General features: G+C 42.0%; 1 protein-coding gene across 1 annotated transcript; it reads right to left on the bottom strand.

The window, feature by feature from the left end:
• Positions 1-3,986: 3,986 nt before the first annotated feature.
• On the bottom strand, positions 3,987-10,264 carry LOC114569192 (keratin, type I cytoskeletal 13). The gene is made up of 7 exons (XM_028598986.1): positions 9,696-10,264; positions 7,524-7,606; positions 7,244-7,400; positions 6,072-6,233; positions 5,455-5,580; positions 4,834-5,078; positions 3,987-4,186 (listed from the first exon to the last, which is right to left on the bottom strand). Exons 1-7 carry the CDS (start codon positions 10,194-10,196, stop codon positions 4,054-4,056), a joined length of 1,407 nt encoding a protein of 468 aa, XP_028454787.1. The 5' UTR covers positions 10,197-10,264; the 3' UTR covers positions 3,987-4,053.
• Positions 10,265-14,283: the final 4,019 nt, after the last annotated feature.

Here is a 14,283-nt window from a genome sequence, read left to right as displayed (position 1 = left end):
AATCTCGGCGGGCGGGGGCATAGAGGGGAAAGTGTGTGTTTCTGTGTGTGTGTGTGTCTCTGTGTGTGTGTGTGCGTGCTAAGTTCAACCAATCAGTGTGCAGCTCATCTCAGACCTTAAGGAACAGCATGAAATACCGTACATAACCATTCTATCACCCCTTCAAAAGTCTTAAATTTCGTTCACACAGGTCTAATATTTGTATTGTGCTTTCATCAGATTAAATAACTCCTTCATTGTTTCGTCACAAAGCGTGTATGTATTGAGTATTACAATAAAATGTTTTGTAAACAAGTACTTTTACAACCTAACATTGTTTCTGATGTTCCATTTTGTCCTTCATACGTGCACCAGTATGTTGAAGTTGGGAATAAATTTCATTCTAAATGGTATTAAAAAGTCTTAAATTTAAGTTGTGGAAACCTAGGGATACCTTGGGGAAAAAAACCTAACACAATTAAAATGAAAAGCCAGAGAATAAAAGTGCAGCTTAAGGCGCGTCTTTAAGAACATCCACAGTGTTAATGTATATGGTAAATAAACCCGAGACCACTTTAAAGTGGAAGTTTAACTGCGACTGACTGCAGGTTTTATGGACAGAAGAGTTTTATTGGAGGGTCAGTTTCTGTGTGTTCTTCTTCTGTGTTTGTGACAGACCGCCGTCGCCCAGATAAATGACCATATGGGCCAATTGTAGGGTTGCAAATTCCCATTGTTTTTATTAAATTTTGATTTAGATATGAAAGAGATTGTCGGATCATTATTCAAAATATTAGTGTTGTCGTTAATTTATGACCCCGAAGCGCTGGCTCCAGACTAGTTTAATAATAGCCAGACAGATTATTTTAAGAGGATGGAAGAATGAAGGGGTGCCCCCTTCAATCCGGGAGTGGGCTTGTGAGATGGCTAGGGTGGCAGCGTTTGAAAAATGTCATACAAACAGTTTGTCAGATTGGATTTATATCTATCTATAAATTGCAGGAACGTCTTTCTGGCTGTGTGTGTGTGTGTGTGTGTGTGTGTGTGTGTGTGTGTGTGTGTGGGCGCATATCTCTTGAACCGTTACGGGCACGAGTAAGTGCAGTGACACTGCAGTGATTTTGACGTTGTTTGGATAAGAAACGCAAAAGATATTGTTAAAAATATAGGTAGGTCTCTCTCTCTCTCTCTCTCTCTCTCTCTCTCTCTCTCTCTCTCTATGTGTTCATGTTAAGAGTTGTATGTGGTTAAAAACATACAACTAGAACCTCTAAGCAGTTATTACGGGGTTCAAGCTTATTGTATATATTATATGTATATATTATTTTAAGCTGCAAGGTCTGTAGTAAATTGAAATTGCAAATTTCCCATTTACATTTATTGAGTTATCGGCCAAAACCCATCTACCTCCGTTATAGCGCCCCCTAATGGCTGATCTTTACCAAGTTTGGTACAAAGCCTCAGACTGTCATGTTGAACAATAATCTCAATTTTTGCGTTGATGGCATTTCAGCTGAATCCAGGGAACACGTGGATATAAGGTTTTTAAATGTGCGATGTAAGGTTTGGGAGTTATAGGGCCAAACTAATTGTTCTGCTATAGTGCCACCTAGTGGCAGAATTGTGTAAATGTTTGTTTCCAAGGTCCTTGCAAGGTTCAGGACCAGTCCTGAAAATTCCAACCCCCTAGCATTTACGGTTTAGGCTGCAGCAAGAGTTTTAGCTATGGAAAAATAAGAAGAAGAAGAATAAGCTAACCCTAACCCTTACAATAGGGTTCCCAGCTCTGCTGGTACTGGGAACAGTGTTGCTTTGCATACACAGGTTCCCAGCCCCCTAGGGCTTGGACCCCTAAAAATTGTTAATCACAAAAACAATGGCCCCAAAAGCTGTTACATACAAGGACTTTTCTTTTTTCCATTGGCAACAATTTGTCTAACTGGAGAGTTATTATATATCATGACATGGGTTCCTTAGATCATCTAGTTTCATATGATACCAATATCTTCACTCTGGCTTTAAAACAGAGACTCTTAAAAAAGATCCATATCAGGGTTTTATGAATCGATATTGAATCATTCAAATGAAGATCGATTTGAATCAAAAATCATTATGTTCTTTAAACCCAGTCAAGTTAGGTCAACTGCAACTTTAGACACCTAATGCCGACCTTACACCAACTTAACAAAGCGATTTGATTGTCACGGACTATTTTCCAATATTAGAATGAAATCCTGAGTCCATAATGAAATAATGAAATAAAAAAAATAAAATGAAAGTCCATAAAGAAATCAATCGATTGGTGTAAGATCATAAAACTCAGTCAGTCTTTCTCCATCTGGATGTTCATTTTTAAGTCTTGGAAGTGGAAGTTAAATCACATCAATAAGAGTGGGCCTATGTTCCCACATTTCTAAGATTTCTTTCAAAAATTAGGCCCTATGTTCTCCTTTTAATCTAAGTTTTACAGTTTTTTTTAGAAATACTTACCTCCCACTGCTGTGATTTCCTCTCTTCTCTGGTTTTATCTGGACCTCCTCTGTAGCACATCATACCCAACCTTTTAACCCCCCACCCCCTGCTTTCTTTGTTTTATCTTTTATATGACTTTTCTTATTGTTTTAATCCATATTTTTCCAATTTTTTATATTATTTTAAGTATTTATTTTGTAATGTCTCCAGGAGAGAGGCCAGGGCATGTGTGGAGGTGACCTTTTATTTAAAGTTTTATTCTCCCGCTGTCCTTCCTGTCCAGTGGTTCTTTTAACCTGTTTTTAATATCTGGCTTTCTTTTAAACAGCTTTTATATAACTGAAGGAGGTTTTCTAAGGACGTTTTTAAGTGTTTTATTCACACCAGTGGTCCCCTTGTGCCCATGCCCCTCGCAGTGCTCGCGTTTTAACCCAACCCTAACCGTAACCCTAATTTTAAGAAAGATCTTAGAAAGGAAGCAGCAAACGGCTAATGCCGGTGTTGTTTATGGTTGCTATGGCTAAACTAAATGCTAAAGAGGGAAATTTTCTGATTTTTAACCCTTTTAAGCGATTCATCCAGCGGGAGTTTTACTGGCGGATAAACAGACCTCCTGATACTGGAGACATGCATCTGCATGTACGGCAGAACAGAACATCTGCAGACTTTCCCTTTAAGTTACCAGTTAACGCTAGTGGTAGCTAGCTAGCTTGATTAAATTTCATAAAGCAAATCTAGTTGTAGTCTTGCAATGCGTGACCCTGCAAGATCCCCAGTCTTTACATATTATGACAGTCTTTAACGTTAGATGTGAGATGGTGTCAGACTGTAGTCTTTTCAAAGTCTGTTCAGTCTTCTACAGCACAGGTCTTTAACATTTTTAAAGCCAAGGACCCCTTAATTGAAAGAGAGACGGAGCAGGGACCCCCTACTACATATATTGCATAAAATTAAGTTGCATATTAAACTGGGCCTACAATAACATGTAGGGTGTCCTGAAGCCTTTGTACCTTTTAGTGCATAGAATACTAAGCTACTATTAATTGTTGGCATGGTTTTATAAATCATCTTTTATGTGGCACAGTGAATCTTTAGGATTATCGGTTTGTCGATGCTGAACCCACTCAGAAATAGAAGTACCATTGAGAACTTAATGCTTGTCGCAGGAGAGGTTCCCTTTTAAAAAGACAATCATGTACCCTTCTCTTTCATTGTTTACCCTCAAATTAGTCCAAAGGTCCAGTTCTGGCCTCCTAAAAAACGATACTGTAATCTTAAATTCAATATATGCCAAATAGTGTACCTGTAAGTACAGAAATATTCTTGTCTCGTACCTTCAGTTTTGAGTGTGTAGGCCAATGGGGATTCATATTTGCTAATAATATGTGGGAATTATGTTTAGACATTTTCATTTTTGAAAATAACTTTTGGAGTCCCCCGCTGCAGTGACTCTGAGGACCCCCCCTGTTAAAGATCTCTGATCTAGTGTATGGTAGGCATCAGACACTTTGAACAGAAGACGCAACAGATTTATTTTGAAGCAAGTTGGCAGACTTTTATTGTGTTTATTTGCGTGTTTCTGTCTGCTGGAGCTCCCAGGGTTTACTCGATGGTCTCTGAGGACGAGCTCACCACTTTCCCATCCACAATCTCCTCTACGACCGTGATGACTTTGGTTTTGGAGGTTTTTGTGCTGGTTTTTTGGGTGCTGGCGGTAGAGCTGGAAATGGCGACGCTGCAGGAGAGAGAGGGACAAACACCACAGTCAGGTTTTTATTCATACAATGCATTCTCATAAACTGCTCCGTATGATATCGCATGTAAATGTATGCGCACTAAAGCATAAGATATCGTACAAAAGGAGAACACCGGCTGGTCACGTGACGCCGGCTACAGTGGCCGGCTACGAACGCCGTGCGCAGCGAGAGAGACCGTTTCTTGTTGTTTAAGCCATTACAGACCTCTGTCAAAGCTTGGCCGTATCAGTGAAAGTTAGTAGATGTTTAGCTGCTACAGAGCTCTGCAACTCAGTGGTAGTTGGTGGTTCAGTTATCCGAGAATAGGTAACTGTGAGCTGGGTACAGAGCGCCGCCAGCTGTCGTTCGTTTCGGCGGCGATTACGGTTAAGTTTAGGCAACAAAATGTGAGCGTTATGGGTCTTAATAGTTCTTCTAGTGCAGCTAAAAACACTTCTGTGCACAGAGATTGCTTTTGGCTCAAAATTCCAATTAAAAACCAAAACGTAGCGAATCATACGTTACTTCACTTTCCAAAGTTTATGCTAGTGAAGCAGAACGGGCCGTCACTCCGTTTGTTCCGTAAAGTTAAAATAACTGTTTCCTTTTCTTTTTCAAACGGGAATCAACACTTTGCTTATTTCACCTGCTGCTGCCGCTGCCGCCACCGCCGCCGCCCTCTCCGTCCAGCAGCCTCCTGTACTCGGCGATCTCCATCTCCAGTCTGGTCTTGATGTCCAGCAGCATCTGGTACTCCTGTCCCTGTCTCTCCAGGTCGGCCCTCAGCGACATCAGCTGCTGCTCCAGACCACTCACCTGCATCTGGTAGCCGTTGAGCTGCATGGCGTAGCGGCTCTGCGTCTCGGCCAGAGTCGACTCCAACGACGCTTTCTGCAGGAGAGAGGATTTGCGGCCGCACAAAGAGACACTTTAACAGTGCTGGAAGAAGTAATCTGATCCTTTACTGCAGTAAAAGTACTACACCACACTGTTAAAATACTCTGTTACAGTAAAAGTCCTGCAGTGAAAATATTACTTCAGTAAAAGTCTGTAAGTATCATCAGGAAAATGTGGTTAAAGTATTAAAAGTAAAGAAAAAGAAAGCATAAACTACATGAGTTCTGTGTGCAGGATTCTTAATGTGTAAAGTAACTAGTAACTAAAGCTGTAACAGATGAATGTAGTGGAGTAAAAAGTATGATATTTCTTTCTGAAATGTTGGACTGAGGGACAGTACTGGAGTAAATGTACTTAGTTACTTTCTCACCATGCTGAGCTGCGACTGTAGCTCGATCTCCAGGCCCTGCAGCGTTCTCTTCAGCTCCGTGATCTCTGATTTGGACGAGTTGAGCGTTTCTGTGTTGACAACGACTTCTTTGTTTATCTGTTCTGACTGGAGAGAGAAACAGCAGGCGGCGTATTATAAGAATACTCAACTTTTTTTCAAAAATGTTCAACTTTGTTTTCTAAAAATATTTTTTAAAAATTGCAAATAATCTATATAATAGTCTTTTTTTCCCCCTTTTCCTAAAATATTTAGATGGAAGTTTTCAAACAGAAAAACATTTTTTTCCTTACATATTAAACTTTTTTTTCAAAAAATATTTTACTTTATTTTCTAAAAATATTTTACTTTTTTTTCTAAAAATATTTTACTTTTTTTTCTAAAAATATTTTACTTTTTTTTCTAAAAATATTTTACTTTTTTTTCTAAAAATATTTTACTTTTTTTCCACTCTTCCTAAAATATTAAGTTGAGTAGAGTTAGTAGAGAAGCTAGTGCATCTGCAGGTAATGATCATGGTGGCGCTGGATGAAAAGTCAGATGACCACATTTCATCACAACCCATCCAACAATGGTCAAGACGTTTCAGCGGTCCTTACCTTGGACTGGAACCAGGACTCCAGTTCTTTGCGGCCCTTGTTGGCGACGTTTTCGTAGTGCTCCCTGACCTCCTCGATGACCTTCTGGAGGTCCACGGCCGGAGCGGCGTCCACCTCCACGTTCACCTGGCCGCTCATCTGCGTTCGCATCGCCAGCAGCTCCTGCACACAAACACACGGAGACGCATGAAACCAGAGGAGACGCATGAAACCAGAGGAGACGCATCAAACCAGAGGAGACGCATCAAACCAGATGAAACTTATAACCGCTAGAATCTTAAATGTAAACCTATTTTTGTTTAACTTTATTGAGACGTTTCATTTCCCCCCAATCAGGGCCAGCCCGTGGCATAGGCAGGGTAGGCAGATGCTAGTGGCACCAGTGGTCCAGATGAGTAAAGAAAAGTTCAAGATAATAAGAAAAGAAAAAACGCAAGAACATTGGAGAAAACATGGAGAAAAAAAACTCCAAAAATGTCAGAAAACCCCGCCAATAACATTGGGAAAAGCGACAAAAACGTTGAGAATTATTTTTCCTAAAAAGCTACAAATACAGCTGTAATCTACCCTGGAAATCCAGAGTTCTCGCGAGAGCACAATTGTAATTTGCTCAGCGAGTCACTCTGGCATTCATTAATGATGCTCATTAACTATGCCTTTGTAGCCGAGCTGCACCAATCACATCGGTATCTGATATAGGCGGGCCAGAGGTGAGCTAAACAGATGACGACGGAGCTGAGACGTCCAAGTCACAACGTCCAAGTTACAACGAGTCATAACGAGTTAGACTTGGCTTTTTATCTTAAAGAGGAACATAAAGATGGCGCACCAATCGTTCCTTTGCAAAAAGGACATTTTTGCTGTTTTGCCAACCGGATACGGCAAGAGTTTAATCTACCAGTTAGCTCCGCTGGTAGCTAAGCGTATGGGTACGCCCTGGATACGTCACTCTGTCTATTGTTGTGATTGGTCGTATTGTTATCCAATTGCCTGCAGTGAGATTTTCAAATGCCTGCTTGGTGCCGCCCCTCGAGTTGGGCCATTTTCATTACTCATTGCCAGACCCTTAATCTTTCGGATTGTCTAGCTGTAATCTGGCCTGGCACACCAAATTGGTTTAGGCCGGCTCTGAAATACCCGATGGGCTCACTGAGATCGTTCAGCGCTCTCACCTCCTCGTGGTTCTTCTTGAGGAAGATGAGTTCCTCCTTCAGACCCTCGATCTGCATCTCCAGGTCGGTCCGGCTCAGAGTCAGCTCGTCCAGAACTCGCCTCAGCCCGGCGATGTCGGCCTCCACCGACTGACGCATGGCCAGCTCGTTCTCAAACCTGCAGGGAAAACAAAGTATTTGTTTCTGCCCTGCGTATGTAGGCTACCTGCCATGTTGATCCAACGCAGCACCATGAATCAACGCTAAGTGTGACGACTCGTGAATGAATGAATTGACTTACTTCATCCTGAAGTCGTCGGCAGCCAGCTTGGCGTTGTCAATGGAGAGGTAGATGCCGCCGTTGATCCTGGTAGCGTCCTGGATCTGGGAGAGGAAAAGAAATACTGTCAGCTTTTCATGTTCATCCTTTGTTTTAACAGACTTACTAAGATAGATAAGATATATACTTTATTGTCCCCAAAGGGACATTTTTTTTGGACTCCGTTCCGCAGCTTTACAAAGACAACACAAAATACAGGAAATAAGCATCTGTCAACACATACTCTCATGCAACACAAGACATGCTCTCATATACATTAGACAAGTACCTATATAGTAAGCACATTAACTACTCCTTTCAGTGGCAGTTTCTAATTGAACAACCCTGTACGTATTGCACAAAATGACAACTAACATAATGCACAACCCCACTAGCCTACATATTGCACAAATGACACATTTTCACATAACCTATGCAGTACATAACCTACTTATTGCAGGATGATATAGTGCACAACCCAGCCAGCCTACATGTTGGTGTTGATAAGCTTAATGGCCATAGTTTTTTTACATGATTTACAGAGCAGATCATGTGTTTACGCTGTAGCAGAAAAAAACCAAACATGCACTTTAATTTCAGTTAGTCTTTAAAGGAATACTTCAATCTTGGTTCCAAACTCAAACCATTTCCGGTTGAGTGTTGCCTCGAAATCGTGAAGAACAAACTTCAATTTTGTCTCATGCCTCCACGGTTGGATTCCCCGCTCACCGTGGAGGCATGAAACAAAATCAAGTTTCTTCACAAATTCAAGGCACAACACTGAAATGGTTTGAGTTTGGATTTTAGGGTGAAGTATTCCTTTAAGAGTAAAGGTTCAAAGGGCTGACAGCAGATTTGCCAGTAACATAGCAAACACTGCTGACAAATTACACCGGTCTGAAACATCTTGTCTTCTTGGTTTGCACAATGAGAGATAACGCCAGCGCTTAGCCTGTCAGTAAGCAACCTGTTGCTTTGGTATTGGCATGAAGCCATCTTCGTCTGAAGAAGAGCTTGACATTCAAACGTCAGTTCTTGGTAATTAAATATATTTTGATGGGAACAAGGTTGTAGGTTTGGTTACAACCTACTATTTAGATAATCAATTCATCATTTTGAGTCATTTTTTAATGATAAAACAGGTAAACTAAATGTGAATATGTTCTAGTTTCTTCTCTCCTCTGGGACAGGAAACTGAATATCTTTGAGTTGTGGACAAAACAAGACATTTGAAGACGTCATCTTGGACTTTGGGAAACACTGATTCACATTTTAGAGACCAAACTACTCATCCATTCATCCAGAAAATCAACCACACATTAATCACACGGTGAAAGCAATCATTAGCTGCAGCCGTAGTTCTTTCTATTCACTGTTAAGTGGTTCCTTGGCAAGTAAAGAGCCCAATTCCCCCAAATAAAGTCCAACATAAACCATTAAATAATCCTAAAGAGGAAGAGAACTAAATGACTGATGTCTACGGTATGCTGCTTTTGATAAATATTGATTTGGATTCAAACTAAGTCAGTTTGTCAGTTTTTCTGCTTGACAATCTCATTTTGCAGCGTTAAAAATGAAGTGAGATGAACAAACACAGACATTCATCTGATCAAATAAAACAGACGTTGACAAAGTGTTTCTCTGGCGAAATAATTTGATGTTGGAAACAAGGTAATACGTTGCAATATATTGCAGAATATCACAATAATTACGTAGGCTATTGGGGTTGGGCAATATGTTAGTTGTGCAATATCTTATTGTACAAGGGCTGTGCTACACTTATTGCGGAGAATGCAGCCGACAGGGTTGTTCCATTAAAAAATGACAATGAAAAGAGTAGTTTATGTGCTAACTATATATGTACCTATCTAATCTACAGTATATGAAAGCATGTTTGTGTTGCATGAGAGTATGTGTTGAGAGATGCTTATTTTCTGTATTTTGTGTTGTCTTTGTAAAGCTGCGGAACGGACAGAGTCCAAAACAAATTTCCCTTCGGGAAGAACACAATATATCTTATCTTATCTTATCTTATCTTATCTTATGTATAATTTCATTTTGTTGGGCCTCTGGCGATTCCCATCCCTAAGGATTATTCTACACCTTCCTGTTGTTGCATGCAGACAGTTTTGGGGGTGTCCCCGGTGAGCCTACCTTCCCCTGCAGCTCTGCAATGGTGACGTAAAAGTGGCTGTAGTCTCTGGCCGACGGGCCGGCCTTGCTCTCCAGGAACTGTCTGATCTTCAGCTCCAGCTCGCTGTTGGCCTTCTCCAGCTTGCGCACCTTGTCCAGGTAGGTCGCCAGGCGGTCGTTCAGGTTCTGCATGGTGGCCTTCTCGTTGGCGGAGATGTCCACGCCGCTGCCTCCTCCGCCGCCACCACCACCACCACCACCACCGCCACCTGCTGCGGCGCCAAGGCCAAAGGCAAAGGAACTACCTACTCCGCCACCACCGCCACCTGCTCCGCCACCGCCACCACCAGAGCCAAAGCCATAGCCAGATCCACCGCCGCCGCCGCCAAACATGGACATGGAGGAGCCACCGGAGGAGATTCTGACACCAGAGCCTCCAGATCCTCCGTACATGGATCGGCTGCTGCTGCGCATGTAGCCACCGCCCCCACCACCGCTGATGGACTGGGAGTAGAAAGACATTCTGGTCTTTCTGTTTGGCGTTGAAGAGTGAAAGCTGTCTATCTGCTTCAGATGCTCGGGAGAGAGTGGAGAAACTCTGATAGAGTTGCTGATGTTTTATACTGTTGTATGAGTTTTGTGAAGAGGCGGAGGGAAAGGATGGCGAGCGCTTGCCCAGCCTGGGAGGAGACGCCTGTCCTCGTTTAACTCAGCGCCGAGCGAGTGAGGTTAACGGGCCATGGGTGTGTCTGAGAAATGTGGAATCCACTTATACAATCACCTGTACATGCCCAGAGGCTTCGTCACGCCATCTCTCGTTTTCTACAAGGGTCTACAAGATCTGCAGGGCAAGTTCAGACACGGGTGACATTTAGATTTACAGTTCACGCCCAGCCCAGCATAGAAAAAGCAATCAATCACTCCGCAGCTGTAAAAGAAAAACCCTTATAAAGATTTTATAAGTTGGGTAACTGTTGGCAGCCTGTGATTGTGCCGTGGCTTAAAGAGTAAACCTCTTGTTTGATCAGCAGCCGGATCCTGAGCAAACACAGCTGAAGACAATAAGTAGAAACCCTTTATATTCTGTTAAGCTCAATAAAAAGTCTGAGATAACATTGGGAAACTCAGGTGCAAAGACCGTTGGTAACAACATTGGAAATAAAAAGAAAGCCGCAGAGTTTAAGAGAGATTATTGCACTTAAAGGTGCTGTTAGGTATTTTAAATCGGGAGCGTGCCTATGTTCCCACAGCCATATGTTCCCACATTTCTAAGATTTTTTTCAAAATTAGGCCCTATGTTCCGCTAACCCCAAACCCACCCTAACCTTAACCCTTGAAGTGACCTAATTTTAAGAAAAATCTTAGAAATGTGGGAACATATGGCTGACCCCTTTTAAAACATTACAGATTCATTTATAGATACTGAAATCTTTACTGTGAAGATTTGCCAATGAGATGCAGCTTTGGAAGAAAATGTTGTTTTCTATAGGAAGAGCACATGTCCGGATGATTCCGGTTCCTCTCGATTCTCGATTCCGATTCTTTGAGGCGTGGAGTTCAAACGGGTCTTATTTCATAGATAAGAGGAAAGGTTTATTTTTATTCAATGGTGGTTTACAGTAGCCTCATGAGACCGTCCTGATCTCGCGAGCTCCAGTTTTCCACTCGCAGATCAGTCTGGCATCTTGAGATAGAGAAAATTTGGAGCCGTTAGCCAAACGACCGGGCCAACCAGCGTTGGTTTTGAGGGTTAGGGTTAGTTAAAAGTTATTAAAAGAAAAACTTTTCGTCAGACGGTGTGGGCGTGGCGTGGTGGCCATTTAGAGTGTTTAGCAATGAACAAAGAAGTTGTTGTAACTTGAGTGTACGTTGTCGTATCTGCCCGAAATTTCTCACAATTGAAAAGGGTCCAGGCCTGAGGACACCTACAGGCCAAAATTGACTTTTGGTCATAGCGCCCCCCGCTGGCAGCAGGAAATGCATCTTATATGACAAACATAATCTGATTTGCAAGAATGTCTGGTCTACATGTGATACTGAGCCACCCCCTATAATATGACCATGCCCACTTACTCAGGCCACGCCCCCTTTTCATAACATTTGAACCGTTTAAGGTAGAGTCTTGTGTGAGGTGTCATTGAACTCAGCAGAGAGTTCCTTCTTTATTGCTGATGGTTTGGCCCGCCCCCTATGCTTAAGCCACGCCCCCTATCATAAATGCTGACCCATCTAAGGTAGAGTCTTGTGTGAGGTATCATTGAACTCAGCAAAGAGTTCCTTTTTAATTGGTGATGGTTTGACCCAACCCCTATAATTTAGTCACGCCCCTTTTCACAGCTAATGAACTGTATGACTTAGAGTTTTGTGTGAGGTATCGTTGAACTCAACAGAGAGTTCCTTATTCATTGGTGATTGTTTGGCCCGCCCATTAAGCTTTAGCCACGCCCCCTTTCACATCTAATGAAATGTATGTCGTAGAGTCTTGTGTGAGGTATCGTTGAACTCGGCAGGGAGTTCTCTTTTCATTGGTGATGATTTGCGGTGTCTGAGTGCCGCACAAATGCACGGTCGCGAGGAGCGGCGTCTGCCAGTAACCCCGACGCACGCGGAGGCGCGAGGGCCCGTCCATCGCTGCTCGCAGCCTTAATTTAATTAATGATTATTTTTGTTTTCCCTGATTGCCAAGACTTGAGAAAAAAAGCCACTTCACTTCATTATTGTTCTCTGTATGTTCTCGAAATATTTCTGATTCACTTTCCATTTAGTCTTTTCTTTTGTCTTTATAGTTTAATAACTCATGTGACATCCCTGCAGCAAACATATCCTGATAGCCTGATAGGTTGTCTTGAAAAGAATGATGTATATAACTTGATTGTGCATCACAGGGTTGAGGTTATACAACCATTATTACACAAGGAGACCAGGGGAACCAAATATTGTGGAAAGAATGGCTAAGATGCAGAGAACTAACTTTATTAGGAGCCACATTGCACTGTTGTGCTTCAATAAAGATCTAAGCGGTAGTGTGTATTGATATACTTCACATATGTTGTTGGAGCCATGTTAGCTTTTATTTTGATGAATTGTGCATAAATACATTGATATTGACAGTAAACTAGCAAGTTGTGTTAATTGATCTTGGTAAGTGGTGTATTGTCACAGTCTTCTGACAATCAGCTGATTGAGGCAGTAATTGCATCAGCTGGTATATAAGAGCTGAGCTGTCAATCAGTTGGGGTTCCTTTGGTTTGTAGCCACACGGTTTAATGACCGCCGAGTACCACTTGTAAAAATGAAGGAAGCATATAAATATGAAATTTGAATGATAACGGAAAATAAATGTGACAAACAAATCAGATCAGTGGATTCTGAGTCTGGTTTAAGTGCGTCGACCAAAGCGCATTCCAAAGAACAGAAAGGGATCAAATACATTTTCTGAAAGTTTCTCCTTTGTATGTCATCCCTTGATTCACGCAACTAGAGCCAATAAGTCTGAGCTGCAGAAACACAAACACATCTTTCTGCCGAACCAAACGCCAAAACTGCACTTTTCACCTGATCTCTAAAAACATCTGCTGCCACACTTCGCCCACAACAAGGGGAGTCATTTAGGGACAGGAAATGGTCAAACTGCAAAGTCATTGCAGCTGGCTTTGTGCTGTTGGTGCAAATGATTAGGCAACTGTGATTTCTAATCAAAGTGAATCAGAGCATGTTATGTGAGCTTTGGAACAGATTCAGAATAGAGCTGTAATCAGACCTTAAAAGTTAAGCCCGACAAGGCCCAAGCCAGACAGAATTTGGCCCGAGCCTGTCAAGTACATTTTGATTGACAGCTTTTTAAAAGCCCGAAGCCATTTACAGCCTGACATTATTCAAATGTGTGCACGCACACAACTCTTTTCTTTCTGTCATACTTTAACAGAATGTCGCTTCTTTTGCATTTCACATAAACTAATGGCTCATTATTCTCATTTTACACATGGTCAACATTTTTTCCAAACCTCAGACTTTGCTTTCTTTGCCGGTGCAACCAAAATGTAATTGCCAGAGGTCAGCCTCCGTTGCACCTCCTCAGCATCCATTTTCGCACTAATTGAAACGCATCACCTGACCGCTCATTTACTGCGCAACCCAGAGCGCGAGCCCGAGCCTGGCCCAAGCCCGTGTATAATGATAGAAATTAAGACCGAACCCGGGCAAAGATCTTCAGCTCTACAGAGAATTTGATTTTAGAAGCAACCCCGTGTCTCTCAAAAGACAGAATGCATTGCCCGGCTTCTCACATAGACAAGGAATGGGAAGCGTGGAAATGGCTCTGCCAGTGGACACTTTCCTTTATACTTCTATGGGTTAGGGTTCGGTATAGGAAAAGTTATCTCGATGTCCGACGACTGAGCAGTTAATGAGAGAAGACAAAGGCAGATGCATTACTTGCAGCGTTAACACTTTATTTGAAGGTATCTACATAAGAGTAACATGACACGGTCATGAACACATGACAATGTCATGACACAGTCATGACATTTATGACTTGTTTATAATGTTTCTGACACGTTCATGACAGTGTCATGTCACTCTTATGTAGATGCCTTTAAGTAAAGTGTAA

This window comes from Perca flavescens, chromosome 15 (assembly GCF_004354835.1).
Source record: "Perca flavescens isolate YP-PL-M2 chromosome 15, PFLA_1.0, whole genome shotgun sequence".
NCBI lineage: Eukaryota > Metazoa > Chordata > Actinopteri > Perciformes > Percidae > Perca > Perca flavescens.
This window is presented reverse-complemented; position numbering and strand designations above follow the sequence as displayed.

Bases quoted from the DNA above. Each gene is read 5' to 3' on its own strand.
- LOC114569192 (XM_028598986.1), bottom strand. From the start codon at position 10,196: ATGTCTTTCTACTCCCAGTCCATCAGCGGTGGTGGGGGCGGTGGCTAC. The intron at 7,607-9,695 runs GTAGGCTCACCG...TTCCTCTCCCAG, and splicing joins TTGCAGAGCTGCAGGGGAAG to ATCCAGGACGCTACCAGGAT. The intron at 5,079-5,454 runs GTGAGAAAGTAA...TCTCTCCTGCAG, and splicing joins TACAGTCGCAGCTCAGCATG to AAAGCGTCGTTGGAGTCGAC.